The sequence below is a fragment of the Orbicella faveolata genome, unplaced genomic scaffold, assembly GCF_042242905.1.
Source record: "Orbicella faveolata isolate gen_17 unplaced genomic scaffold, um_ofav_v1 contig_25, whole genome shotgun sequence".
In the NCBI taxonomy this organism is placed as follows: Eukaryota; Metazoa; Cnidaria; class Anthozoa; order Scleractinia; family Merulinidae; genus Orbicella; species Orbicella faveolata.
In genome coordinates this window covers 23,215,001-23,242,500 of record NW_028301553.1, presented here as the reverse complement: position 1 = coordinate 23,242,500, position 27,500 = coordinate 23,215,001, and the positions used below count along the sequence as shown (strand labels likewise).

Below are 27,500 nucleotides of genomic sequence, written 5' to 3'. Positions count from 1 at the left end.
ACGTTAGCAAGACTGAGAAAGAGCAGTTCCTGGCCTAATTTCTGTTTGCTTATTGATGTTATGCGTGCCAATGGCTACCAGCTCCATGAAAAAAAAAATTCTTCCTAGCTGTTAAGGACTATGGGAAGTCTTCAGAAATATAAGCATAACTTCAAGGAATTCTTCATTTGGTAGGTAGGTAGGTAGGTAGGTAGGTAGGTAGGTAGGTAGGTAGATAGATAGGTAAGGTAAAGTCTGCATACGAGCTAAGTGGCCTATCATGCCGGAGATTATCCCGTTTTCTGTAGGATGAAGCGACTAGGAGTATTTCTACTTCCATCTGAATGGGATGATAGTCCATGGGGCAGGGTTACTCCCAGCATTAAGTTTGACGGAACCTATTTACAAACCTGGGTGGAGAGAGGTACTGTGAGAGTAAAGAGTGTTACCTAAGAACACAACACAATATATGTTTCAGGCCAGGGCTCAAGCCCGGACCGCTCGATCCGGAGACGAGAGCACTAACCATGAGGCACCGCGCCTTCCAATTCATTATATACTAAGGTGCAAATTTGAAGAATTCTTCAGAGAACCAGAAAGTAAATCAAAGATTGTCTTCGGTGACAGAGCGAAGGCAGATGAACAATGGTTGTATGATGGGTTTATTTGGAGTGACTCCTATTTAATTCTGAACCCCTCTCCGAAACCATGCAGTATTTTAAGAGTTTTTGAGGGGTTATAAATAACTGATGGCCCTCAATAGGAGAGTGGTTCGGATTTGTAACAGTTATTCCCCGCAGTGGAGGTGGCTAGTGGTGGATAATTTGGGAATTGAGAGACAAAAGAAATTAAAAAATTTTACAGTTTTGACCCGAAAGACTCGGAGTCATGTTAGAATGTTGACATATCGAACGTGGCCTATTCTTAGCTGACTCGAATATTCACATGACAATGTTAAAACTGCTTGAGGCTTGCACTGAAAAGTAAATTCTTCTTCACAGATTGGTACAATATAACGTATTATAACCCATCAAATATTTTCGCTCGCGCGTGATTGGTCTAAACACGTCACGTGACCGAATATTCCCTAGCTAAAACTGGGGAATATCCGAGAATATTCCCTAATTTTCAAAACTGCGCGCGTTGCGAAAAAGATTTGAAGAATAATAAACAGAATAGCCTCCATTTGGGGCGAAAATATGCTCGGATATTTGACCTTGGACATTATCTGTTCCTCGAAGCTCACAGTTTTCCTCGAGCTACGCTCTCGGAAAACTGTTCGCTTCTCGAAACAGATAATGTCCGCGGACAAATATCCTAGCATATGATCGCGCCAAATGGAGGTTATTGTTTAAATATACATTACAATGCTCACCTGCTACAATGACTCGTATTCTGTAACTCCATACGTTTGAGTCCGTTGTAAGCTTGCACTGGAAGGTAGTTTCTTCTGTTTGAGTGACTCTGTTTATTATCAAGGTGGCCTGTTCACTTCTACTGATATCAAAACGTGTTCGGTAATCATTTTTGTCAAATGCTATAGGATTACCACCAGATATCGTTCCAATATCATCGAAGCTGCCATCATTCAATCTTATAGAAAATGTAGTTGATACCAGGGAGCCAGATGACAGAGTGTAACTCCACCTCAAAGCCACCTGAGTACTCCCTTTCAACACTGACATGTTGACCGTTCTAATGACATTTGGATTCGTCTGAGTCCACTGAGGAGGAGGTGCTGTCCATGTTACTGAAGTCGCTAAAAAAGTTAAATATTACTCAGAAATTTATTTTGTGTCCTGGATTTTCTAAACTACATTTTAAAAGCTAGGCTCAAAGATGACACGCTCGATTATTCTCCGGGAAAACCGTCAGAACATTAGTATGAGTATCCTTTACAAATTCTGCGGCCAATTTTTATGCGCTTTAACTTTTCTGAACTATCGATTAATTTTCAAAAGAAAACAACATGGCATTTTAGTAAGGGTAAGCTCAGGCGGTGTTGGACATGGTTCACGTGACAGTATTTGACCAATCATATCCAAATGGCTCTAAACCGCCTCCAGGAACTCAGAGACATAAAAAAAAACGCAATACAAACATAAGGTATGCCACGTTTATTTAAGACGGATTCCGTTCAGAGTTCAAGCAAATGTCCAACCTCGTAAGAATGCTTCATGCGTGTGTTATTATGTTTTCAACTAACACCAAAACGTCCGTTTTAATTGAAATATGGATAATTTCAAGTTCATTTATTTTTCCCGGGGTCAGCTTGAGACTTTAAGTCTCCATAAGTTCTTTTTACCTTTATTCAAAATATTACCATGCTATGAGGTTTTTTGGTAACTTTATTTTTGCCATTATTGCTCGAATGTTCTGCGGAAATCATCTTAAACTACTTTCTACCCGTAGCAATTTTCGAAGTATTCTCATACATTGTCTTACAGACGGCTAACATTGTAACGCTATCACCAACAGCATAATGTCACGTATTAATCGTATTCAACCTGTGGGCCGCCTATGGTCACGTCTTTTCAGGGGTATTCTCGTGATGCGTGATTAGCTGATTTTGTTTGCCGTGAAATTTGAATTTAGGAAATTATTCTTCGTGATCCGTGACCTGAAGATTTTCCGTGACCCGTGAAAAACTTGAATTGATCATGGTGATTTTACTACTCTTTTCTCCGTGATTTTGAGGCGTGAGTCCTCCGAATGGTTAGAGTCGTCTATCGAGAGTGATTTAGGTATGCGATTTGCAATATGGAGCCTTGACTTAGCCTTTCACGATTTTGCCCCCTTCAAACACTCTCTATAGTGCAAGAAAAGGTTATTTGAAAAAATGTCTTACTTTCTTATTTTCATGATTCGAAAAAACGAAATTTTATATCCGTGATCTTCTATTTTTTCTGTTCGTGAACCGTGTCAGAGAACCCCCTGTACGACCCTTTTTAGAAGGATATGTCAACTCAGAAGCTTCCTGTAAGTGAAATAACAGAGCACCGAGCGTTCACAGTATTACGTTCACATTTTAGGCCCACACGTTTTAGGTCGGTGGTTAGCAATAATGGGCAAAACAGAAAGAAAGCGATGTGCAGCAAAACAAAACGAAACTGTGGAGCAATTGCCGAAGCGTGATTACAAGGAGGCACTCTCGATGGACATGAAATCTAAAATTGGAAGTATTTGATATAGGATCTCTGGATTAAGCAGTTTGCCGCGAACGGTCGCTGAGGAGTCCATGCCTTTGGGTATCACAGACTCCTTAAAAATCTCTTTTTCCCAATACCTCGCGGTCGTTCTATTTTCATTTTCATTTTTTTTTCTTCTGAAAATGTTACCTTAAACAATGAACTTTAATTTGGTTGAAAAAAGGAAAATTTAGCAAAGGTAGCCCCGCGAAGGTTTAAGGAGTAACCTTATACCAAGAACCGGTTCGCATTACACTATAACAGAGTTGCTAATATACAGAAATCAAAACTGGATAATATAGTACTTGTGAGTACAGCCATCGCGAAAAAAAGACGTGTTATTCTTTTATAATTAGCATATAGTTAAGCTTATCAATGAATTATCGAACAAAGAAATTAAATCAACGAGCAAAAGAAAATGAGAACGCACGAATAATTACAGAATTAGCAAAACCAACAGCGGTGTTTTGTGTTCTGCGAACTTCGTAGAATACTTTCCATGCTCTCCATCAGACGTATTACTTTAATTTACTCGCTACTCCTAGAAAGGGTTTTAAGTGCCTTTAGAACAACTGAAAGAACAAATTTCCGAAACAGGATGTTCAGAGAAATAGGACGATAATATATATATATATATTTTTGAGCATAACGTGACATACATGTATCGTGACAAGAAATGTTTACATTCTAGATGAACTCAAACTGTAATAGCCAACTGTTCATGCGTAGCGCCTCAACACGAACGCCTTCTTAGAGCAGAAACGAAAATACATTTACAGTCAAACAAGAAACAAATTAACAGAGGGTCTCTCTTATCAACACCTTGTGGTGCTACTTGAATTGATCTATCAACCGAAAGCGGAAAACATCGATAAAAGTTATATATGCACAATACTGCAAGACACGCTTCTGCGCTGATGCTTTGAAGATGAATTTTAAAATAACAGTAGTAGCAGCTTCAACGATAAAATTGTGGCCGTCTTCATCTTAATTTAACAGTCTAAGATTGCTGAATGCTGTGCTGGAGCTTCGAAAACATAATCTGGCAATACTCGATTGCGAGTTAACTAAGACAGGTTATATTTCAACTACCGCCAGCATATTTACTATTCCTTAAATTTAAACTTTAAAGGAATGTGCCTCAAGCAAATATATAGACTGGTCGAGTCTTAAAATTACAATCCAAACTTAACAAAGGTAGAAACACGATTCTTACCTGTAAGAGGAAGAAAAATAACAGCAACTGCGAGGAACCAGACATTATTTGTAGTAACTTCCGTCATGATTCGTCCGATAATTTATCTACAAATTCAGTTTAGATCAGTTGTTGTAACCGTAAACCAGAGAATTATGGGTATCAGGAATAAGTTCCCAACCCCCTGCCTTGTGTGTCCATGCTGTTGATTGAAGAGGTACTTGAAAACATGAAACTACCCTCTGGCTGCTTTTCAGTAAATATGGTGCTGCTTTGAAAGTGGAGAATTAGCGGAATGAAATATCAATGAAGTAACCAGCCTTAGAAGCAATTTAAAGTATTTAGCTGAAATTTCCTCATCCAGGTTCCTTTAATTGTGAAAACCAAGGCTGTGGCCTAATTAACAAATCGAATGTGGTTTAGCGTGGTCTGTACTCTTATCGACAACGAGTACGCGCCATAACAGTGGTCAAAATGTTGTGGACTCACGAGGCGCAGCCTCGTGAGTCCATAACAAATTTTGACCATTGTGATGACGCGTACTCGTTGTCGATAAGAGTACAGAACGACACATTGCGCGACACATTGACGCGAGCAGCGTAGTATGGGCTCTTATCGACGTCACTCTTAAACAACAACAATAGCTGCCGTAACCTTTGCAATTCTTAGAGACTACCTCATATATACCCATTGTTTTATTGTACAATTTATACATGCTACATATTTTAATTGTATGTACATTTTTCTTATTATTCCTTATTTGTAAATAATTTTTTTTTTAAATTTTTTTTTTGTGTGTGTGTCCCCAATTATTTGTGAAAACTAAGTACATTGACACATTAATAAAGCTTTTACTTACTTTACTTACTTACGGCAAATTAGCCAATCAGATTCCAAGATCAGCAGCAATTGTGGTAAAAACAAAAAAAAGTTACAAGGAGCCCAAAGGTTCCTAACTATGAAATCCTGGGTGCCCAGCACTTAAGCTTGTATCAGAACAGAACGTTTGCTGCCCGTGGTACCCGGGCGCCTCTACAGCACAGCCCTGAAAACTTATTTCAGTCTTAAGGGTCCATTAATCGAGTCATGAGCGCGCTCGCGTTGCTAAGGAGGTGAAATTTCACTTGACAATTCAAAAACTCTCAAATTCGGTTACACATAAGCCGTTTTTTCTTTGTGTTTCACAAAAATCAAAGTAACAAAGCACAAGCAAAAACAAACTAAAAGAAAAACAGAAAAACAAACGCAAAGGAAAAGAAAACCATCTCCGTGTGGCTTTCGTGTGCCTCGTTTGATCTTATCGAGCCGCTGGTAGTGTAAACTGCGCACGCGCTGATTGGGTAACTTCCGTTAGAAACCGAGGGTACTTCCGGTTTCTTTAAATGCTAAAGCAAACGCGGATTTTCATTAAATCTAGCTTTTTTCGACGAGTTACAATTTAAGTTAACTTTGGAAGCATAGCTATGCATTCCTTTTGTAAAATCACACTTTTCCCCGTAAATTAAGAGTTTTTTATATTTTGAAATTCTGAAATTCGCCGGCTTCTCGTCCTTAGTTTTGTTGAATTCGCTATCAGGATAGACCCTATACATGAATGGCTGCAAATTAAAAATTCTTTTGTAAGTATTTTTTGGTTATTTTTCTTCCTTCAACAGGCTCGTGAGAACATTTTAATTTTCTCAATATGCAGATTATGACCTGCCTGAGCCTCCTGCAAATTTTAGGTCAACGGTCGGCGGAGATTCAAGAACTGATTCCAACAGCGCCAAACTGAGTACGCCAGCGTCTACAGACCAGAAAAAAACTAGTAAGGTTACAAACTGAATTCAAGTTCAGGCTTATCAAGAACTCCTTCCTCCTCAAAGTTTTAAGTACTGTTATCAGTCGGTATTTGTACTTTCTACAGGTATCCTGATGTTAAGTTGCACGAATCTCTCAAACAGCAGGTTGTCCGGTGGTATATTCCCTCGAAAAAAGCGCTCTGAGGGTTCGTACTGGTCCTGGGAAACCTGGAAAGTCCCGGTACTTTATTGTGGTATTTTCCAGGACTGGAAGGTCCTGGAAAAGGGCTACTGGTGCTGGAAAGTTCCGGAAATCTGTTAAACTCAAGTAAAAAATACAAAATGCATGGTAGGCAGTAAGGAGAATTAACATTGGGATCTTGGGAGTGAAAGGGTTAATGTGAATTTTAGAGTCCTTAGAGTCAATCTGAGTCCTGGGAATGTCCTGGAAATTTGTTTTTGAAAAAGGGTACAAACCCTGTCTCTTGACTTACAAGGAGGAGAAATGAATATCCGTGAAAAGTTCGCCCAATTTTTTTTACAAAGCATCTGATAGAGGGGTGTTCAAGGCGTGAATATTGGCGTACCCAATCAAAACGTTGACCTGAAGTATGGAGCATATTAATACATAAAAATCTTTTTTACATCTGAAAGGTGGGAAATTTTATTACTTTAGTAAAACAATACAGCGACCCTTTGTTTCTTGTATCATGGATAATACCATTAGTGCCTAACACTGATATTACACTTCCACCATTTGTTTCATGATATCTTACGTCTCATTTAATTTGTTTTTCTCGTTTATTTTCCTGCCGTATTTCAATGTTCATGTTCAACTCGTGAGGCCTGCACTGCAAGACTCAGGTGATGTTCAGAGACCAGAATCTTCACGAACGACACAAAACACGCTCAGCCTAGACCCAGGTTTACCTCTAAACCAAGTGCGGCCGCGAGGGTCTGAATCCGAAGAGAGAGTTGAACAAGACAAAGATTATATCACATACCTGTTGTAAGGGAAAAGGTTACGTCACTGTGACAGAAGAAAATAGATATCCGTGTATTGTCCACGAGGTTAAGTTCCTTCTCAGGACAAAAGAAATAAAAGAAAATAGAAATGTCACCTTGTGACATTTCTTGAGACCAGTGTGGAGACATAGCACTACAACCACACTTGCCAATATGAAAGAATAACGGCGAGGTTCCCATAGAAATTGTCAAATTAAATTCTAACAATTAGATGACTGGAAAAGGTTTATATAAGACCGTTGTCGCCAAGAAAACGTATCTGATGCAAAAGTAAAAATGTGGAATATAAGATATGCTTTGCTTATAACAAGATCATTTCGGAATATATTGTTTGTATTGTATATACATAAAGCGGCTAGATGTATATAAATTTTAACATGTAATTAAATAGATGAAGAAAGTTGTAGGAAAAGAAGTCGTGTGTGTTATTTGTCATATGTTTGTTTGGTGTGTCTTTGCTGGGGCAAGGTTCATTGCTTGGTCAGGCACCTTTTGATTTCTTTTTCTGATACCCGGATATAGAGTCCTACGGAACGTGCGTTTCTAGAGAGTTCCCTGGCTCCCCTCTATCGCTTTCACGGTAACGTGACTGTGCTACACTAGACAAGAGCTTTGCGACAATACGTTCAGAACAAAGCATTGACATCACAAAATGTCGGAGAAACTGAAATGTGCAAATCTGGAGCAGCGCACAGGAAAGATAACAGAGATAAGTCAAAAAATCCATGACGATCCTGTAATGCATTAGATGTTGGCAATTTAGGAGAGAGATGATGCACTTCCTTATTTCCCATATGATCCCGTCTTCGTCTCTTTGTTTTTTTCTTTTCTTTTCTTTTTCTTTTTCTTTTTTTTCGCTTTTCATTTTTAATGCAATATTTACACAATAGGTTATTGGCTAGTTGGAAAGTGATATCTTTTTCAATATCACCAAATCAACGGAAAAAGATGTTGCTTCAGTAGTCAATCAATCAATCAACCAACCAACCAATCAATCAATCAATCAATTTATAATTCAGTTTCCAGTTTCGCTTTTCCTGCATGGGGGAATGGAAATATTGGTAGAAGTGGGTTAAATAATAAACAGCCTTTGGTCCCAAAAGGGTTTAATTATTAAGGACTACCTTAATTATACTTAGGAACAGGATTCAAACCAGAAAAAACGTTTCTCAGGTTTTTTTCTCTTCTTATGCAACAATCGAAATTTACTTGAAAACTAGGGACTGAAAAACAACAACAAAAGAAAAAAATATATATGAAAAAAGAGAACACGTTTAGGAAGGACAGTGAACTAGAAACTTTAATTAGCGTAAAAATTTACTCGAAGAAAAACTTCAAAAACACAACAATAAGGCTTTCTCTTTAAATTAACAGCTATTCTAAATGCTTAGCATACTTAGCCTACTCTACTAAAATACAGCAAGAAATCTAGTGCACAGCTGTGTATATATTTATGATTTGTACCATGGCATGGGAAATACAGCCACAGGAAAGCCGTTAAATACTCAACAATGTTACGCTCGACCTTCTCATTGTGCGCTGCATTAATTGTGTTGCCACTGTATTTTCTTGGTATAAAATTATTGTGCAACACTTTCTCGTGGGATATATACCTCTTACTAGCCGAGTCGGGCCATAAATCGAAAGGGATAAACGAGGATCTGTAACTTACAGTACGGACCGAGAAAACGAGGTTAGTAAGATATTATATCTCTACTGAGTGTCTGACGAGTTCGGGAACGACTTTTATTGACGTGAAACGGCTTCAAATAGAAAGTTTTAAACTTTTACTTGCTAAAAAAAATTAAGAACACTTAGCGATAAATCACAAGAAATTTTGGCAACAACACACATCCTCCGCCTGTATACTAGTCAGGGGCTTGAACCACAACACTATTCGCACAATAATGCTCGCATTGTGGCACTATCAGAGGTGATTGGCGCGGCTTCCTCATGAGCCTGCCGGAATATTTCTGTCTTGTTGACAAGGTAATGAACTTATAATTACGGAACTTATAAGTTAAAGAGCCTATAACTTAGAACTGAGAATTTATAACTACATTCAGTTTGTATCCCGTCTAAGGGCACGTCGTTAGGTGAAATGGTTACAAGGGATCATTTACAAGGGATTCGAAATACCATTTAAAGAAATTTGTAAAAACCTTACTTAGCCAGTGCAAAAATTTCTTCAACACCAGCCTATCGCCGAAGAAGTTCTGACAAAACATGCATTCTTTTTCTTGTATAAAAGTCAAGACCAAACAGATATCTTTTTTTAAATTTCGCGAGCTTAGCTTAGTGAAATAATTCCATCCAAGTTCATTTTTATAGTTCCGCTGAGGAAATTTTACATAAGTTTAAAAAACGGTTTCAAAAGCCTTAGACTATACTCCAACCTAATACATATCTTCTTCTAACATCCAAACTCCAAAGCCAAAATATATCATCACTGCACTAATTCTGATGAGTTATGGGAGCAACTATTAGGATGTTTCTACGCTTAGTCAGTACTATCTCTTAAACTATTATTATTATCTCCTACACGACCAAATCTTCAACGTTTGCGTACAACTGCTTCTCATACATTTCCATGTTGATCAACCTCTGCGGAGAAGAAAATATGACAAGAGTAATCGGTCATTTGATACGTATGTCCTTGTTACCTTAAGACGCGTAGTTTACGTGTATGGAAGGAAAGTATCTGATTCCTTCTCATTTGCTAAGCTCTAGCCAATAACAACAGACGTGTCGGGCAATGAAGTCGATAATCAAAACAGTCACTTGGCTTGCAAGGGGGTCTTGGAACTTTTACTGTGCAAGTATCCAATAGGTTGTTTCGGTAATTGTTTATTATTTGCATCGTGCATAATATAATCCAACTTGAATGAGAGGTACTTTTGGCCAATGTTGTTTTTACCCGAAATGCCTCGCATCCCCGTTGAATTTCTGCATATTCCAAAAAATAAAAATTATCCGTGAAAAAAACTATTACCAGGTCTTACTAAAAGTTCTGATCAATCCTTTCCCTTGATTTCTTGCGTGTGTTGTAATCCACTATACCGATGTAATTATTGTGGTTATGGTACGTTTTAACAGTTATTGCAAACGACAGCCCTCTGGGCTGATTCATGACTATAACTGCTGATAAACATCCCTAGTGCTGTTTTATGACTGAAATTAATTTTGACAATTGAAAATCAATCCCTCATGAGCTTACCTTGTGTTGGTTTTCCATTTCCTTGAGTTCATTCCTCAGTTCAGTAAATGTTGGTCTTTCATCCGGGTTTTCTTGCCAACATTTCGTCATTATTCCATATCTAAAATTGAATAAATTAAGAAGTCATGATGTTACATCCGTTAGGAGGCGTGGTGGCCTAATGGTGATTATTATTGGTCTGTGTTCGAGCCATGGCTACGGCCCTTAAGGTTTTTGCATTGTTGAAATTTTGGACTAAGGGGAAAAAATGCCGGGTGGATAAACTTAAATGGAATAGCATCTCTTTCAGGAGAACGGGGAAGAGGGAAAGAGGAAAGGGGGCGGAGGTAGGTGGTGCTGACGTTCTAGTTAGGCTACTTGGTGAACTAGATAATTCAGGATAATAGTTTCTTGATACTAGTATTCATTTAGCATCTCATGTCATCTGTTCTCCTCGCCGGGAGGCGCCTAAAGACTAATTCTCTTAAATGGTTGAACTCAAGCAACTACTGCAACTAGTTTCATGTTCAACAATAATGTTGACATAAAAGGTAAAAATAAGAGCTGATTACAATTTTTCATCCACGTGTTGTGGCTTCGACATTCTGTGTCCTTGCTGTAGCCAGTGTACAATTTTTCTGCCATCCATCCGTGGATATGGTGAGCCACCTGGAAGAGAACATTTTATAGAAGACATCAAGACCACGATTCCCTCCAAAATAAACACAATCTCAAAATTGTAACCATTTCTGCAGTAGTTTAGGTAAAATGGTTAAAACAATCATTAAGTATCTTCTCCTAATGAGAGGCAATTCGAGGAAAACAAAACAAACATTAGAGACGGATATTGAAAACAGGATATAAAAAATTGTGAATGCTATTTGAGAGGAACAGTTAGCTATCTTACAAACCTGGTCGAAGAGTTGACCTCGGGTCTGTGGTAAAGAAACTCCAGCTAGGGTTAGACAGGAACTTGAACCCGGACGCTCTAGCTTCCAAGCGTAAGAGCCCAACAGAGCTACTCCACCAAACTGACTGTAACCTCCTTTATTACATATATTTCCGTGCCTTTTAACAACACGCAAACTTTAAACCCTAACTAACAATAGTGTTTTTGTCTGCCGTAAATCATAATTACGACGACAACTAACGAGCTTTGGAAAAAAAGAAACAAACAATATAGATCGAAATCTACCAGTCACAACCCACGGATGTGACTCTTGAAAACATTGAAGTTAGCTTCCGTGCCCTGAAAGGGCCGCTAAGATGACTGTCGATAGCGAAGCACGTGACCGTTAATTAAGCAGTTGTCGTGTGTTATGGAAAGGCGCAGTAAACAAACTACGAAGGTGCAAGCCGCTACCTAGCTTACCTATCGTGAAAATCTCGTAAAGGAGAACTCCATAACTCCACCTGTTAGACAAATAAGTGTTTGAATAATAGTTATGACATGGTGGAAATAAACCTTGTGACTTAAAAATAATAGCATTGGAAGTTCTTCGGCTTGTTTCCTGGATGCTATTGTACTACTGCCCTTTTAAGGGATGATGTTATAAATAGTAGTATGATTTTGCAAGTTTTGCATACGTATGACAAGATTTGGAAGAACCTTCTCTTGCCTTAGGGAAAAAAAATCCCTAAGTCTTTGACGAATTCATCACTACCAGTCTGGCCCCAGTTGTTCTAAGGCCCGATAACGCTATCCACAGGATAAATCGCTATCGAGCGGATAAGTGTTAACAAAACAAACCACGCTATCCGCTGAATAGTGATCTATCCACTGGATAGTGTTATTCTCCTTTCAAACAACCCGAGAGATGTCCAATCGGTTGACATTAATTGATGCAGTGTATCTTTTCTCTCTTATCATGGATGAGCAGGAGAAGTTGTTATTATAAGTCAAGTAAAGTAATATGGTAATCCTGAAGTAAGCCATTGAATGAAAAACATTTACATGTTTAACGCTGAATCACGGTATATGTACTCACACATCGCTTTTTGTTGAATATGTCCCATAAAGCAGTGCTTCCATTGCAGTCCACTTAGCAGGGAGACGCCCCTGGAGAAAGACCAGAACTTTTTAGTTGACAAAGCAGACGAGAAGGTCTGTACTGTGATTTGATATATGAGTTTGTAGTTACCCCATTATTCGGTATAATTATAAAGTCTTGCAAGCCACCGGAATAGTCCCTGTGATTAGTCTCTTAAAGAGTTTACACGAGGGAACATGTTGCAGGGACTGGTCCCTTGTAGTATGCACATGGGGACGCTGTTTGCAAAGGGACACCTAGCTCAAAAGCTTGGGAGAAAGGTATTGTTTTTCACTCTTTTGCTCTCAAAGAACAAAACTGAGATATATATACCAAGGCAATAAAGAATGCAAAATTAACCACCATAGCGACTTAATGAAGCTGACATTTCGAGCGTTAGCCCTTCGTCAGAGCAAAGCGGACTTTGAAAAATAAATACTGATCTGCGGTTGGATTATTTTCGTTTTGTCTCGACGACTTGCCCCCGAACAGTTCAAGCGAAGGGTTTTGAAGAGACAAGTCTCTGGGACTCTTCATCTTGACACTTGCCTTTGATTTTCGTTCGTAAATGTTGTCCCTTTGAACATCTCTGGCCATTCCAAAGTCTGTCACTTTACATGTTTCCTTTTCACCAACCAACACATTACGAGCTGCTAGGTCTCGGTGGATAATCTGAAACAGAAGGTTATTGGTGATTGACAAAACAAATAAATCAAATGTCGCGAACCACTAGCATTCAAACATTTCGACGTGATTTTAAACCCATGTACATGTTTATTTAATCGACAAGTTATATTGCAATTAAAAAAGTTATACAGGTTATAAAGGTCTTGAGCGAACTGCCTTCCTTAATCTTTTAACATCATATGATGTTAAAAAAAGAAAGAAATCGATAACATTCGCACGATCTACAGATCAGTGACAATGCAAAATTGGATACAAGACATACAAGGTGGACCTTTTTCACCCTAGAAAATTTCCCGCTATGCGAAGACGACCAGGGTAACTTCAGTTCAACCCCATTAAACGGCCGTGGCCGCTTAATAGAGGTAAAAACAATAGAAAAACCCTCATTGGGACTTTGATTACTGGCTGCCTAATAGATGTGGCCGTTTAATAGGAGGCCGCTCAATGGGGGTTCGACTGGGCTCGACTATGTCATGTGAAGAAAAACTGCTATCATCATTACAATTCTTTATGGGCAAATATTCACACTTTAGTCAATTCCTTTTACATTAGAGTGAGACGCTTCCAGCAACAACGTGCAAATCCGCAATAGACCAATAAGGGCGCAAGACATAAAGGCCCAATAAATGAGTACATTACATACTCGTTTGGATGACAAATAAGACATTCCATCAGTGATTTGCCAAGCAAACTTCATCAGCTGCTGTGATGTCAAAGTTGTTTTTGGTTTGATATCCGGGTCTTTGTAATAAGTGTCATTCAGTCCACGGCTCTTTCTCAGGTATCCCAGCAAGTCTCCAAATGGAACATATTCTATCAGCACTAACAACGGCTCTGAGAAGAAAACGAGAGAGAAGAAAAGAGACACTGGTGATGTTAAACAATAATAGGGATCGTGTCTGGACAAAGATATATATATATAGCCAAAGCAGAGGTCAAATTGATTTTCACTGGCACAATGAAGCTGTAATGAAGAATTATTCTATTTTGAAGTGATTGTAAGTGCAAGGCATTCATAAATTCATCTACTTGACTCAACAGCAAGAAAGATAAGGATATTGAATAGAGTCAAGAGAGATTTCAAAACACTGAGCAGCGTTTCTTTAAGGGTTTTATCCGAAAGTTTACCAGATTCAGTGACGCATCCCAGAAGCTTGATGACATGAGGATGAGGCTTGAGCTGTTTCATTATTTCAAGTTCTGATAACAAGTCTCTCTTGTCTGTCTCGGGCGCATTCTCTGCAATATAATCCCAAATGAGATTCTTAAAACTCAATACTTATGATTTATGCATTGATGTTTCGCAGCTACTAACTTGAATATGCCAAATTTTGGGGGTGAAACCCTCATTACATCAACAACAATTTAGAACAACTTTTTTCCTTTAATCGATTTGGAAAACAAAGTGAAATATAATTGAAGTCAGTACGAAATCAACGATATCACGATATCACACTAACCATGTTGCTTTGACGGAATACTAGCACCAAATCATTAGCATAATGAGTATTTTAAAGTCTGCCAAGACTCCAAGCTACAAATGGACGATTAGAACAGCATAACACATTCGGCACTGTTTTACCATTATTTTTAAAGCATTTCACACCTCTCAACTTTTTAATAGCCACTAGTGTCTTCCCAGGCCGTCCTCGAAGATCTAATGCCGTTCCCTTGGCAACCTGACCAAACGCACCTTTACCAATTATCTTCTCTAGAGTCACATGTTGTCTAGGAACCTCCCAAGAACGTGTCGACGGATGAAGAGGTGCGTATTGGCTGCTTTGCAAAGCGTTTGATGAAACATTATTGCCTCTATCTTCTGATACGTTTTGTAATCGAGAAGCCTGATTCGACAGTGACTTGTATTGGCTTTGAAAGGAAACTCCAGAATTTTGAATCCTGGCGGGATCTTCGTCCAGTCCAATGTTATCCATTTCCATTTGAGTCTAATGCGCGAAAAATTATTAACACACAGTTGACGTTTACAAATTACTTTTTCTGAAAGCGAGATGTAAGTTGATTTGAGTCAACAGCATAACTAATTCAGGCCAGAGGGGTGATGAAAACTTTAGAGTCCCCTTACACTTGTAACTTTAAAAGCACTTAAGCAATAAACTTTAAATTTGACGACTTGCCTAAAATTTATCCGAAAAAAAAAAAACATACGTATCGCATTTTATTGGTCTAGGATCTTGATGTTTCCATGGCAACCGTATTTAGTGTCATACTTAAAATTCATTAACCTTCCTGTTGTTCTATGCCTTTTTTGTCGGGTTACGACTATTTGTAACGGTATACTTTATGCAATGCAAAATGGCTCAAAGATGGCGTCTGTTCGGAAATAATAAAGTCATATGACGTCATCACTGTATGTTATGGACTTTAAAGGAAACATGCTTCAACGTGCTACAAATCCTTTAAGTTCCATAGCCGGCCATGGTTTTAATACTCTATCCATGACAGGTTGAAAGCCTCAACATCTCCGCCCGCCACCCTCTCCCTCAACCCCCCACCATCAAAGGTTCAATTACAGTCAAGTAAAAGGCTGCTCGTGTAATACTTTATATTGACTACTTGAATTTTCTATTACGTAAAGACCTACATGCATTTTGCCTCTTTTCTCATTAGGTGCCGCTCGATTTACCCTAAAAAATAACCAACAATCACAAATTAGTCTTCCTATGAAGAAAATCCACATTCAAATCCACATCCAGGGTAGTCCAGTCTGTAGTATATGGCCGTTCAAAATACATTGTCATGAATTCGTACCACATCCCAACATAAGGTGTTTAAATGTGAGAACTCAATTAACAGGTTGTTAAACGAAAGGCCTCATTACTTCAAAAGTACTATCGACGTTTGAATGGGCCTGTAGTTTTGTGCTACTCCTGCGAGTCCATCGCAGGGTTACCTCCCAACATTTTATTGCTTAATACTCATTTATTGTCCTGGGTGGAGAGGGGCACTGTAGGAGTAATGAGTCTTGCCCAAAAACACAGCACAACGACCCTGCCAGCGCTCGAACCCAGACCGCTCGACCCGGGTCCAGCACACTAAACACCAGGCCACTACATCTTATTTCTCCATTGAAGTGGCACATTTCAAATAGCGAAATTATTACGCGGAATCAGCGTTAAGACCTAAGTAATGAAATAAACAAATTCTAATGTGCTGTTCTAACAACCTTACCTATCCCTTGTTGCAGTCCCTAAAAGAGGGAAAATGAATTGATTGACATTATAATCAAGTCGGAAGGAGAAAGGATGGAGAAATGGACAAGACATTTCGTTACCCCTCCCTTTAAAGTAATAAAAAAAGCTTAACGTACTGATGCCAGGGGTCACTGAACATGCCATTATGGGCCACTTTGGGTGTCAGTGTTGCAACGAATGCCGATGAAGAATTCAAAATGTGTAAAAATCTTAAAGGCAAGAACGAAAAACCACAAAACTTCCCATAACTGGCACTAGCACTTAGTGTCTCAGTTGTCTGGTTTAGTTTTTGAACTGTTTTAGCAGCTACATCCTATTTACATCCAAAACCATAGTAGCTTGAAGTGGGAGGTTTAGCGGAAACTGATAATATATTAACAAGACAAGTTTTCTCACAGTCATTGTTAAAAGGTATATAGAATATTTAGAATATTGCTTACCTTTCTTGTGAAGCCATAAGATGTAGACAACAAGAACAATGATTATGACAACAAGGATACCGATCACAACTCCCAATACGGTGCAGTTGCAAGCACAATCCCCACACGCTTGAACTGTTACTATAATATGATGAAAAAAACGTCATCAGATCTCTTTCAAAGCAAACTTATTTCGCATGCATATGCTTGTGTTGAGCATACCAAATATGTCTCACTGTTTGTCTGTCTGTCTGTTTGTCTGGCTGTCTGCCTGGCTTTCCGAACCTGCCTTTCCATCATTCTGTTCTTTTTTCCATCAATCCTTCTTTCTGTTTGTCTGTAGGTTATTGTTTTAAGCGAGACTTACAAGGTGTAGCAAAGTATTAAGTTACCTTTGGTGCGAACTTGGCAAACACAAAATCATGTGCACTTAAATGTATTAATTTCCTGGTGCTCGACACTTTTTGTAAGGTCACTAGATATCTTCATAGTACAAAATAGATGAAGCTCATGTAGTGTGAGACTGCCATCATTATCTGATCTCAATTTTGAAGATTTCTATATATCCCACTTGCTGGCCGAATTGTAAAATAAAGTTAACAATAAAATACCAGCATCGCCACGTGACTACTTAATAATTAGCTAACGCATCTGAAAAACACATCACATTACTTTAACAAATTTACAGGATAAAATGTTAATGATACGGTAACATACTGTCAGATGAGCTGGTAGGTGTTGTGGCCGTGGTGGATGTTATCCCAATGTCTCGTGTACCTGTTATGGCACTCACATTGAAATCTTGAAACCCTCCACTGTTAGCAGCATCGCGAAGTATAAAGAGTACCTCGCTTTCTCTTAAAGTTGAACTGAACTTCAGGGCCAGGTCAACAATAACACTTCCACACCTCGGAAGAAAAAGGAAAACCATAAGTACAAACTTATCTGGTGACCAAACTGAATAACGGGAAATTATTTTATTTCACAAATTTTCAGATGGTCGAATCTCATACAAAACGAAGCATTTAAACAAATGAAGCGGACTTATTTTTATTTGACCTTAAACATGTCCCAGTGGATAAACAGATAAGTTTGTAAACCTTTCGATTTTTGTGGTTACTGGCCCTAGCCAGTCACCACTGTGTCACCGGTTGTGTAAGATAGTTGGTGAAATTCGGAAGGTTTCGGAGAAATCTCATGACGCGAGACCGAAAATACCTCGCGATCTGCTTGAGTTCTTAATGAAAATAACTGCTTTTACAGTTTATTATTGGTTCCGTTTAATAGAATATCACAGTAGGAGTGAAAAAAAAAATGGGAGTTTACTAGCAGAAACATAGCGCTACGGAGCGTTACAAATATCTACGATCTACAGCCGCTGACCTCACGTACTCATAACGTAGGACATTTTAGACTCGTTTTCCCACGCTCTTCGAGACGTGCCGAAAAAACGTCCGAAGTTCTTACGCCCAAAATGTAAGTCCAAAGGAAAATTTTTGAAGTTTAAAAAATCAATCTGAGACGTTTTGAATACCTGATACTTTTCAGTTGCACATTTTCATAGCCCAGTTTACCAGCAAAGATCTCGTCTATCTGAAATGAACATTTTAAATGAACTATTGTTAATATTTATTTGATACATTTTTGAAAGGGCTAATTCAATCAACATGGCCAATATTAATTACCAAAGACAAATAATTAAATAACGCTTTCTGCTAACAACGGCTAAAAGTGGTGCCAAGATATATAATTTAATGTGTAATATAACTTGCCCTAACAAAACACAACATCGAAAACGTCGTTTTTCCTTTCTTTAATTAACAGTGTCATGTTTACTACACAGTATTTCAACCATTCCTAAATTTGATTACGAACTGTCCCTCGGTCGATCTGTCCATCAATTTGTCCGACTGATAATCTTAATTTGTGTGTCAACGTATTGTTCTGCCGGCTCAGCTGCTGCTTAGCCTGTCCGCCAATTCACAGGCCCACTCACTACGTATTAACGGTCTTGAACCTTGCTATTTCCTAAGGGTACTGACTGCATAATAAGGTTTGGACCTACAAGTGTCTTGCATAAACAAATTAGTTACCGTTTTGCTGAGTTTCTCCCATAGTTGATTGTATTCCCCATCAGTACACTCTTCACTCGTGATAACCAAGGTCACGTTAATTACATCACTTGCTATGACTAAAAAAACAACAGTCAGCAGAAGAAACTGTACCTTTCGTATATAACCAAATACAGGCAAACAATTTTAGACCCTCAGTTCTATCCAGCACAGGACAGTAGCTAGTAAAAGGAAAACGGAGGCACTTGCCTCAGTCATTTTTTGGTTTCTGTTGTTGTTTTCGTTTCTTGAAGGGAGAGAGTAAAACACCGCAAACGTCATATTAATATCTGCTAGCCATAACAAGAAGTTGCAGTAAAAAGAGGTCTGACCGCGTCGAAAGGCTAATTTCTCACTACAGCTTACCATTCAGCTATCAAAACATTTATGTACTAATTTAAAAAGCTAACAAGCAATTCGTGTCTTTTCTATAACTTTAATAGGAAATTTAGATCTTAATTTGCTGAAGCAATGCTTTGATTTGAAAATATATTTAAACAAGATATTGAATATTTTCAGCTCCCAAACCTTGCAATGAATGCAATTTATAGCTTGGTTGTAAATTAAACCACGCTGCAATTTTTAAACGAGCCACCAATTTAAAAATAGATGGTTCTTGTGTGCCATTGTGAGACCAAGAAAGTCCACGTCAACTATTGTAAGAAGCAAACATTAGCTGCGCTGGCCAAGTGCATGTAACAAAAAAAAGGTCAAAGACAGCAAGAGGAGAGGACAGGATAATACAAAACAAAACATATCTGAAACAATATTTTCTTGAAAGCTAATGATCATTAAAAATGGAAAGCCAATGTATGCAAGTTATTTTGTTCTTACTAGCTTACAAAGAAAGGTATTTCTTTTATCACTGCCCAGGTTATTTGCCACTTTGCAGGTGAACGCGTAGACACTTTTGCTACGGGCTTGAAAATGTAGCACGCTCTTCTGACACACACTTTGCTGTGGATCACATGGTGTCCAAGTATAATTAGGCTGGGGATTTCCTTCTGCTTGGCAGTCAAGTGATACACTTTGTTGTGCTGCAACTTCATGTTCACTTACAAGTTTAACAATCTTGGCGGGATCTACAAGATTAATAAAAGAGGCTAGGAAAATGAAAACTGACAAACCGAACTATAACTCTGGTTACAGCTTCTCCAGCAGTCAGCTTTAAGAGAATAGTTTTAAATGAACCAAAGCCTCTGTTTGGCGCGCAAATATTTAAGAAATAGAAAACATATACCGTGTTTCTATCGAGTTACGGAAACACGAGCGGAAGTTTCGGAGAATGAGAAATGCTGCGGGAACACGAACCGCAGGCGAGTTTTTCCAAAGCTTTTTCGAATTCTCCCACACTTTCACGAGTGTTTCTATAACTCGATAGAAACACTAAGAACATGTTTTCCATTTCTTTTAGGAAACAACGCGACGAAAAAAAGGAAATAACTTGTTAACTTTGATTATCAAAATGTGAATTCCCATTCTCGTGCTAGTTTTGTGTTTCTATCAAGTTATAGAAACACGATTTTTAACCAATCAGCGCGCGTATTTTCTTAGGACTGTTTTCTAAATATATTTAGTAAACAGTCCAAAGAAAATACGCGCGCTGATTGGTTAAAAGTCGTGTTTCTATTTAACAATTAGATTATCACCTCATAGAAATCGAGAGCGAATAATCTAATTGTTTTAGTAGAATTCTTACTAAAAGTTACTTCAAATAACGGTTTCCAATCATATCTTGACGTATTATTAAACTTTACGTCTAAAAAAGATCGCTCGGATTGAATTGTCATTTAAAATTGAAGTTGTGTGCGCACGCGCATCAGTTTTTTCAATTATTTCAACTTTTTTAAAAGTCAACAAACCGTAAATGTCCTTCGTTTAGACTTCTCAGGAATTTAATCATCCATTTGCATCAAAATTTTCCTCCAGAACTTTGGAAAAACGAAAAAACGTGGCCATTTCCTAGACGACCTCCAGTCACTGCACACTAATGGCTGATAGTGTTCAATGGCTCAGCCAATCAGATTGCAGCATTTGCATTAGTATACTAGTAGAATTCTACTAAAATTCGATACACAGAATACAGAACTAGCACGAGAACACAGAACTAACACAATCTGTTGACGTAATAATGGCGCGAGCAAAGAGAATTTACATTTTGATAATCAAAGTTAGCAAGTTGCTTTCCTTTTTATCGTCGCAGTGTTTTCTAAAAGAAATAGAAAACATGTTCTCCGTGTTTCTAGAAAGCTGTGGAAACACTCGCCTGCGGCTCGTGTTCTCACAGCATTTCTCGTTCTCCCAAACTTCCACTCGATAGAAACACGGTACATGTTTTCTATTTCTTAAACTATGGCGTTCATTTGGCGCGAAAATATATAAACAATAAATAGCCTCCATTTGGCGCAGAAATATGCTCGGATATTTGTCCGGGGTCATTATCTGTTCCGAGAAGTGAAACTGTAAACTTTGAAGAACAGATAATGTCCAAGGACTTGAATATCCGAGCATATTTTTGCGCCAAATGGAGGCCATTGTGTTTATTATCCTTTAAATATTTTCTCAACACGCGCGGCTTTGAAAATTGGGGAATATCACTCTCACACTCGGAATATCACTCACTGGTCCCATTGCTCTCAAGACAGCAATGGGACCAGTGCAGAACAAGACAGCTCCCCTGAAATCCACCACTGGGGAAGTCATCACAGACAAGGGGCAACAGATGGAGAGATTGGTGGAACACTATTCTGACCTCTTTTCCAGACAGAATGTTGTGACGACTGCAGCCCTCGATGCCATCGAGTGCCTGCCTGTCATGTAAGAGCTCGACACTGAACCGACCACAGAGGAACTTAACAAGGCCATCAACAGCTTGGCCTCAGGGAAAGCCCCAGGCAGCGACGGGATTCCCCCCGACCTGATCAAGAACTGCGCGACTACCCTACTGCTTCCTTTGCATGAAGTCCTCTGCCAGTGCTGGAGAGAAGGGGCTGTTCCACAAGACATGAGGGATGCCAAGATCGTCACCCTCTACAAAAACAAAGGCGAGCGTAGCGACTGTAACAACTACAGAGGCATCTCGCTACTCAGCATCGTGGGCAAAGTCTTTGCTCGGGTCATCTTGGTCCGTCCGCAGAAACTTGCCGAACGTGTCTACACAGAGTCACAGTGCGATTTCCGAGCTGAAAGATCAAAGGTAGACATGGTGTTCTCCCTTTGCCAGCTTCAGGAGAAGTGCAAGGAACAGCAGATGCTCCTGTACGTCACTTTCATCGACTTCACGAAGGCGTTCGACCTGGTCAGCAGAGAGGGCCTCTCCAGAATCCTGCCCAAGATTGGCTGCCCACCCAAGCTACAGAGCTTGATTGAGTCCTTCCACAGCAACATGCAGGGGACCGTGCAGTTCAACGGCAGCATCTCGGAGCCCTTCAACATCTGCAGCGGGGTCAAACACGGTTGTGTCCTCGCGCCAACTCTCTTCGGGATGTTCTTCGCCATGCTTCTGAAGCATGCATTTGGCACGTTAAGAGAAGGGATCTACCTGCGTACGAGATCAGATGGCAGGCTTTTCAATCTTGCCCGCCTCAGAGCCAAGACCAAAGTACGCGAAGCCCTTATCAGAGACATGCTCTTTGCTGACGATGCGGCAGTAGAAACCCATACCCAGCGCGAACTTCAGTCACTGGTGGAGCACTTCTCCCAGGCCTGTAGAGACTTTGGGCTGACCATCAGCCTGAAAAAGACCAACGTCCTGGGACAAGGCACCGAATCACCACCAGTCATCACGATTGACGACTATGAGCTCGATGCGGTGCATCAGTTCACATACCTTGGCTCCACTATCGCTAACAACCTCTCCCTGGACACACAGCCTGATAAGAAAATCGGGAAGGCAGCCACAACCCTTGCGCACCTCACAACACGTGTGTGGACCAACCCCAAGTTGACAACGAAGGCCAAGATGGCAGTGTACAATGCCTGTGCCATCACCACACTGCTATACGGCAGCGAGACATAGACCACGTACGCCAGGTAAGAAAGGCGTCTGAGCACCTTCCACATGAGAAGCCTCCGCCGCATCCTGGGAATATCGTGGCAAGACAAGGTGCCCAACACTGAGGTTCTGTCTCGCGCAGGTCTGCCCAGCATATTCACACTGCTCAGACAGCGCAGACTCCGTTGGCTAGGCCACGTCCACCGCATGCCAGACGGCCGCATCCCCAAAGACCTCCTGTACGGAGAGCTGGCCTGTGGAAAAAGACCCACCGGGCGGCCACAGCTGCGATACCGCGACGTCGTGAAGCGCGACATGAAGGCTCTAGACATCAACACAGAGTCCTGGGAGAGCCTGGCAGCCAACCGGTCTAAGTGGAGAGAATCCCTGACCAAACACCTCAAATCAGGGGAGGAGAAGCTGACATAAACCGCCACAGAGAGGCAGGTCGGCAGAAAACAAAGCGACAGCCTCGACAGACCAGAGACAGAGCACAGATGCAGCCTCTGCAACAGAGACTGTCACTCCCGCATCGGCCTCTGCAGCCACAGACGCCGGTGCTCCAACCAAGCAGACAACTAGGATGCTACCCATAGTCAACCCTGACCGAAGGAGGCCTACTCTTTATTCCCCAGTTTTGGCTGAGGAATATTCAGTCACGTGACACGTTTAAACCAATCTCGCGCAAGCGAAAACAGTTGATGGATTACAAGCTCCGGTACAAGGGAGGAACCTTTTAAAGAAGCCTATAAAATTTCTCTTTCAGTGCCTGTCAAGTGTATACGTCGGTACCGACGGTTCGAAAGTAACAACTTTCGAAAGGTAGTGACTGAGAAATTACTCGTTTTTTTATTAAACAAGAAGAATATAGGTTGTGTCCAGAAAATCCAAAAATTTACAATTCTGAACAAAATCGTTGAGAGTCGTTAGAAACAGAATTGGAAGATTGCAGGAGAATTTCTTATAGGGTGTTTTACTTCGGTGACCTCTTACACGTACATGTAAAGTTCGTAAGCTAGATTTTTCGCAAATGGTTTGTAATATCTGAAATTGTAGAGAAGCCCAATTGGACGAGTCTTTTATGCTATGAATGCAAGACGCAGATAAGTCGGTTACATTAAATATATGAACTGTGTTTGCTTGATTGTTAAACCAGGGTGCACTCTGTTCATAAACAATGTTTCGGACACGTAAAATGCTTACATATTACATTCACTTTAACTTGGTAGCCAACTGGATTTCCAAATCCGTTGTAAGCTGTACAGCGGTATGTTCCAGCGTCAGTTCTGCTGATGTTTGGAAAATCCCAAGTTGTTCCCTGGTGTAGTACTTCACCATTGCTACCAAACTCCAGCACTCTGGTCCAGGTGATGTTTGGTTTTGGTTTACCAGTTGCTTCACACAATAACTGCATGTTCGATTCTTCACGCACAGTCTGGTTACGACTTACATCAGTAAGGCTTGCTGGAACTCATAAAAGCATGCACACAGTGAAGGTTTACTATTACATGTACGTAATCTCAAGACAAAGTCATGTTTGATCCTTCAAGCACAGTCTGGTCACGACTGCCATTAGTTAGCTTGGCAGAAACTGATAATAGTAATAATAATGATGATGATGATGATAATACTACTAATACTACTACTATCAATAATAATAGTAATAATGTAATGTAATTACGCACAGTAACGTATCTCTGACACTCAGAAAGGTCTTGATGCTTTACAAGGTATTTCACAGAAGAATTCCGGTTTGAGTTTTCATGTAGAGTGTAATAACAAGGTGGACTGGAATGAGGGGTGATTTCTTTTCCAAAGTAGAGAAATTAGCCTCATTTCGTCCCCAAAGCCCTTTTCGCTTCTCTTAGCCTACGTGGCCTTGGCACGACACGCCCGCAACACTCATTACGAACTCTGCAGCAATATTTAGGTTTCAATCTGATACAACACGCAAACGATTTGAGTCTGGTCACAACCTCTTCACATTCCCAGTAGTGCATTCCGTCCCCCTAAAATACAATTGATCCGATCATAGAAACCACTTCAACTTGTTTTTCATTCACATCTTAAACCTAGTAGTAGAGTGGCTAAGACTCAATTCAAAAACTTATCTCATGAATGGGAAAAGCTCACCCTTCATCGCATGCTCGTAGTTATATGCCAAACACTATGTTTCTTTGACTGATTATCCAGTTACAAATGATTATCAAACCCGCCCACAAAATCCTCAGCCTAACCCACAGAAAATGTCCAAGTAAGCCCAGTATATGAATACTTCCTCCTCTTTTATAGAAGAATAAATATGGCCGTTCTGAACTGTATCGGGATCAAATACTCTCACATACCATTTACCTTTACAACAAGAAATTTGATTGGCTGTTTACAGTAGATCCAATCTGATTGGTATGACATACATACATCTCTCACGCACTCACTCACTCACTCACTCACTCACTCACTTACTCACTGGCTCACTGACTCACTGACTTACTCATCCATTGACCCGTCCATAACATACCGCGACGCGCCGACTAAGAGGTATTTTTAACAAAAAAATAACTCAAAAATGAAGTTGTAAAATGAGTGACGCACTTTCATTGATCTGAAAATCCTACCGGTGTCCTATATTTTCTATGATGTCCTCTCCGATATTTTAATGTCCAAGGAAATAATGAACCCGACTGGAGGCTAATCAGTAACATAGGCACGCAAGGCGTGCAAGAGTTATTTAATTTTTTTGTGAATTAGAAGCCCCCAGAGGTAGCAACACTCACTCTTAACAGTTATGATAAGGTTAAACCAACAAGTTTGTTTGGTTCCGATGTACAGCGCAGAAAGAAAAAAAATAGAATTTGTTTCACTGTAGGTTTAGCTTTAAAAAACGTTATTTAGTTCCTATTGTGTAATCGTCGATCGTCTGGGTGAGGGTAGTTCTGAAAAGAACTGTTGTTGGTGACTGACGTTTCGACAACTTGAGCAGAAGACATCTTTAGAGTCAAGTGAATAGTTTGTCAGTAGATGATGTTATAAATCTGCTCCGTTGAAAGTGATTGGTCAGTTTAGCTATGATGGTATCAGCTGTAAGACTCGTGTAAAGTTTTAATCAGTCATTGGTCGGTTTCGACCCGTCGATTGTTAGTCAAATCAGTCCTACTGTTAGTCAAATTAAGTTGGTCTGTTAGGGGTCCGTTTGTTCATTTCGTTTACATCGCGGATAAAGTCATTTGTAAGGTGCCGGTAGTTGCTGACATCTATTAAGAGGCGTTTGTTCCAAGTTAGCGTACCAGCTTTCCAGACTCGGTCGTTAAAAAAAGTTTGTACAGTAGGTTCTCTTTGAAACCCTTCTCAGCTGTATTAATCGATATCATTGTGTATTAATTTGCGGTGGTTTTATTGTTAACGGAAAAGGAGGCAACTGAATAAGAATGCGCTACTCCGTGACTCGACAAGTCAGACGTGACTATCTAATAATTAGATTAGTTTTTGTTTATCCGTGAAATGATAATTGGCGATGTGAAAAAAAAAAAAATCGTTCTTGTTCCATTTTTCACCAGATATTCAACTTTATACCAGTTTTCTCCAGCATTGATGAAAAAACACATCGCCCCTGTGTTTTCGAGAAAACAAGAGTTTCGTGATGTACACCTTTATGAGGAAAACAAAAGGTTCAAGTTACAAAGGTTGGCGTGAAGAGTAAAATTGTCACGTTTACTGGTCAACTTATTATTGAATTTAACTCATTTTATAACAAGACATGTTCATACAAACCACTTCAAATTAATATCGATATCAAAACCCATTTAAACGAGAAAACATTAGCCTTACCTAACTTGAGACTTGAAACAACCAGACACATGAAAAGCTGTATTAATTTTGTAAGACGCTATGAAATCTGCAGAGTTTGGGACGTTTCCTTGTCACATTAACCTTCACAACGCCTGAGATTTTTTTAGTAACAAAAAGTCAGTTACAGAAAAAGTTTTGTTACTTTATGGGAGACGTAAGTTGAACCACGCAAGGAATCTGTTTCAAAACGAAAGAACGTGTCGCCTCAAAGTCTAATCTAATTAATTTGCAGTTTAACTTGCCGCCATGGAGTCTTCAGGAATATTTGAAGATGTTCCATACCACAAACCTTAAAGAAAATCTCTGTTAAGAATTCCCGTTTTTAAGAATTTCCATAAATGCAAGAAATTAAGATGCCGCTGAAGACACTAATAAAAGAGACGTCAAAACATTTATATCGAGTTAAAGTTTCTGGGCGAGCCGCTAGATTGGCTTCTTGCTTATTTATTCTGACCGTGTAAACAAGAGTCACGGATTCGTCAGTTTTAATTGCAACTACTCGTGCGTGAAAAACAAAAGTGTCAAGTTACCCCTTGAAACTAACAAATAAAAATATCATGTCACATTTATCTCCGACAAAAAGAAATTTCAAAACTCAGCAGCGTTCTCCTTCATAACCAGCCGTCCGTAATTTCTTTGTTTTTGACAGAGAAAACCACTTCAAATGAGTATCTCAGTATCGATTCCAAGGAACATTTCAACGAGAAGACCGTATTACTCCGTGAACAGCCAGCTAAATAGCGCTACTTAATTGAAACTTGCATTCACAAACTGAAACATGTTGCGCAAACTTAAACGTTTTGGACTGAATTTTTTTTTCGTGAACTGTACATAAT

General features: G+C 39.5%; 2 protein-coding genes across 5 annotated transcripts in view; both read right to left on the bottom strand.

Annotated features, from left to right (window-relative positions):
- Window positions 1-4,484, bottom strand: part of LOC110041541 (uncharacterized) — a 38,739-nt gene extending 34,255 nt beyond the window's left edge. Inside the window, exons 1-2 of the mRNA XM_089294448.1 lie at window positions 4,384-4,484; window positions 1,355-1,738 (exon numbers count right to left, since the gene is read on the bottom strand). Of these exons, the coding sequence (XP_089150574.1) occupies window positions 1,355-1,738; window positions 4,384-4,450 (451 nt within the window). The 5' untranslated portion in view covers window positions 4,451-4,484. The remainder of the gene's footprint in view (window positions 1-1,354; window positions 1,739-4,383) is intronic.
- Window positions 4,485-8,442: 3,958 nt separating this feature from the next.
- The window catches only part of LOC110055889 (uncharacterized), a 28,454-nt gene continuing 9,396 nt past the window's right edge, over window positions 8,443-27,500 (bottom strand). The window contains exons 3-19 of one of the 4 annotated variants that reach the window (XM_089294303.1): window positions 24,022-24,288; window positions 19,667-19,906; window positions 18,807-18,904; window positions 18,248-18,306; window positions 17,431-17,621; window positions 16,735-16,848; window positions 16,272-16,290; window positions 15,685-15,727; window positions 14,689-15,028; window positions 14,211-14,321; window positions 13,726-13,916; window positions 12,945-13,067; window positions 12,354-12,424; window positions 11,738-11,778; window positions 10,938-11,034; window positions 10,387-10,486; window positions 8,443-9,773 (exon numbers count right to left, since the gene is read on the bottom strand). In XM_089294303.1, coding sequence (XP_089150429.1) covers window positions 9,708-9,773; window positions 10,387-10,486; window positions 10,938-11,034; window positions 11,738-11,778; window positions 12,354-12,424; window positions 12,945-13,067; window positions 13,726-13,916; window positions 14,211-14,321; window positions 14,689-15,028; window positions 15,685-15,727; window positions 16,272-16,290; window positions 16,735-16,848; window positions 17,431-17,621; window positions 18,248-18,306; window positions 18,807-18,904; window positions 19,667-19,906; window positions 24,022-24,288 — 2,171 coding nt within the window. In that variant the 3' untranslated portion in view covers window positions 8,443-9,707. Of the gene's footprint in view, window positions 9,774-10,386; window positions 10,487-10,937; window positions 11,035-11,737; window positions 11,779-12,353; window positions 12,425-12,944; window positions 13,068-13,725; window positions 13,917-14,210; window positions 14,322-14,688; window positions 15,029-15,684; window positions 15,728-16,271; window positions 16,291-16,734; window positions 16,855-17,430; window positions 17,622-18,247; window positions 18,307-18,806; window positions 18,905-19,666; window positions 19,907-24,021; window positions 24,289-27,500 lie in introns of those variants that run through there. The other 3 variants (XM_089294301.1, XM_089294302.1, XM_089294304.1) reach the window with 3 other exon arrangements.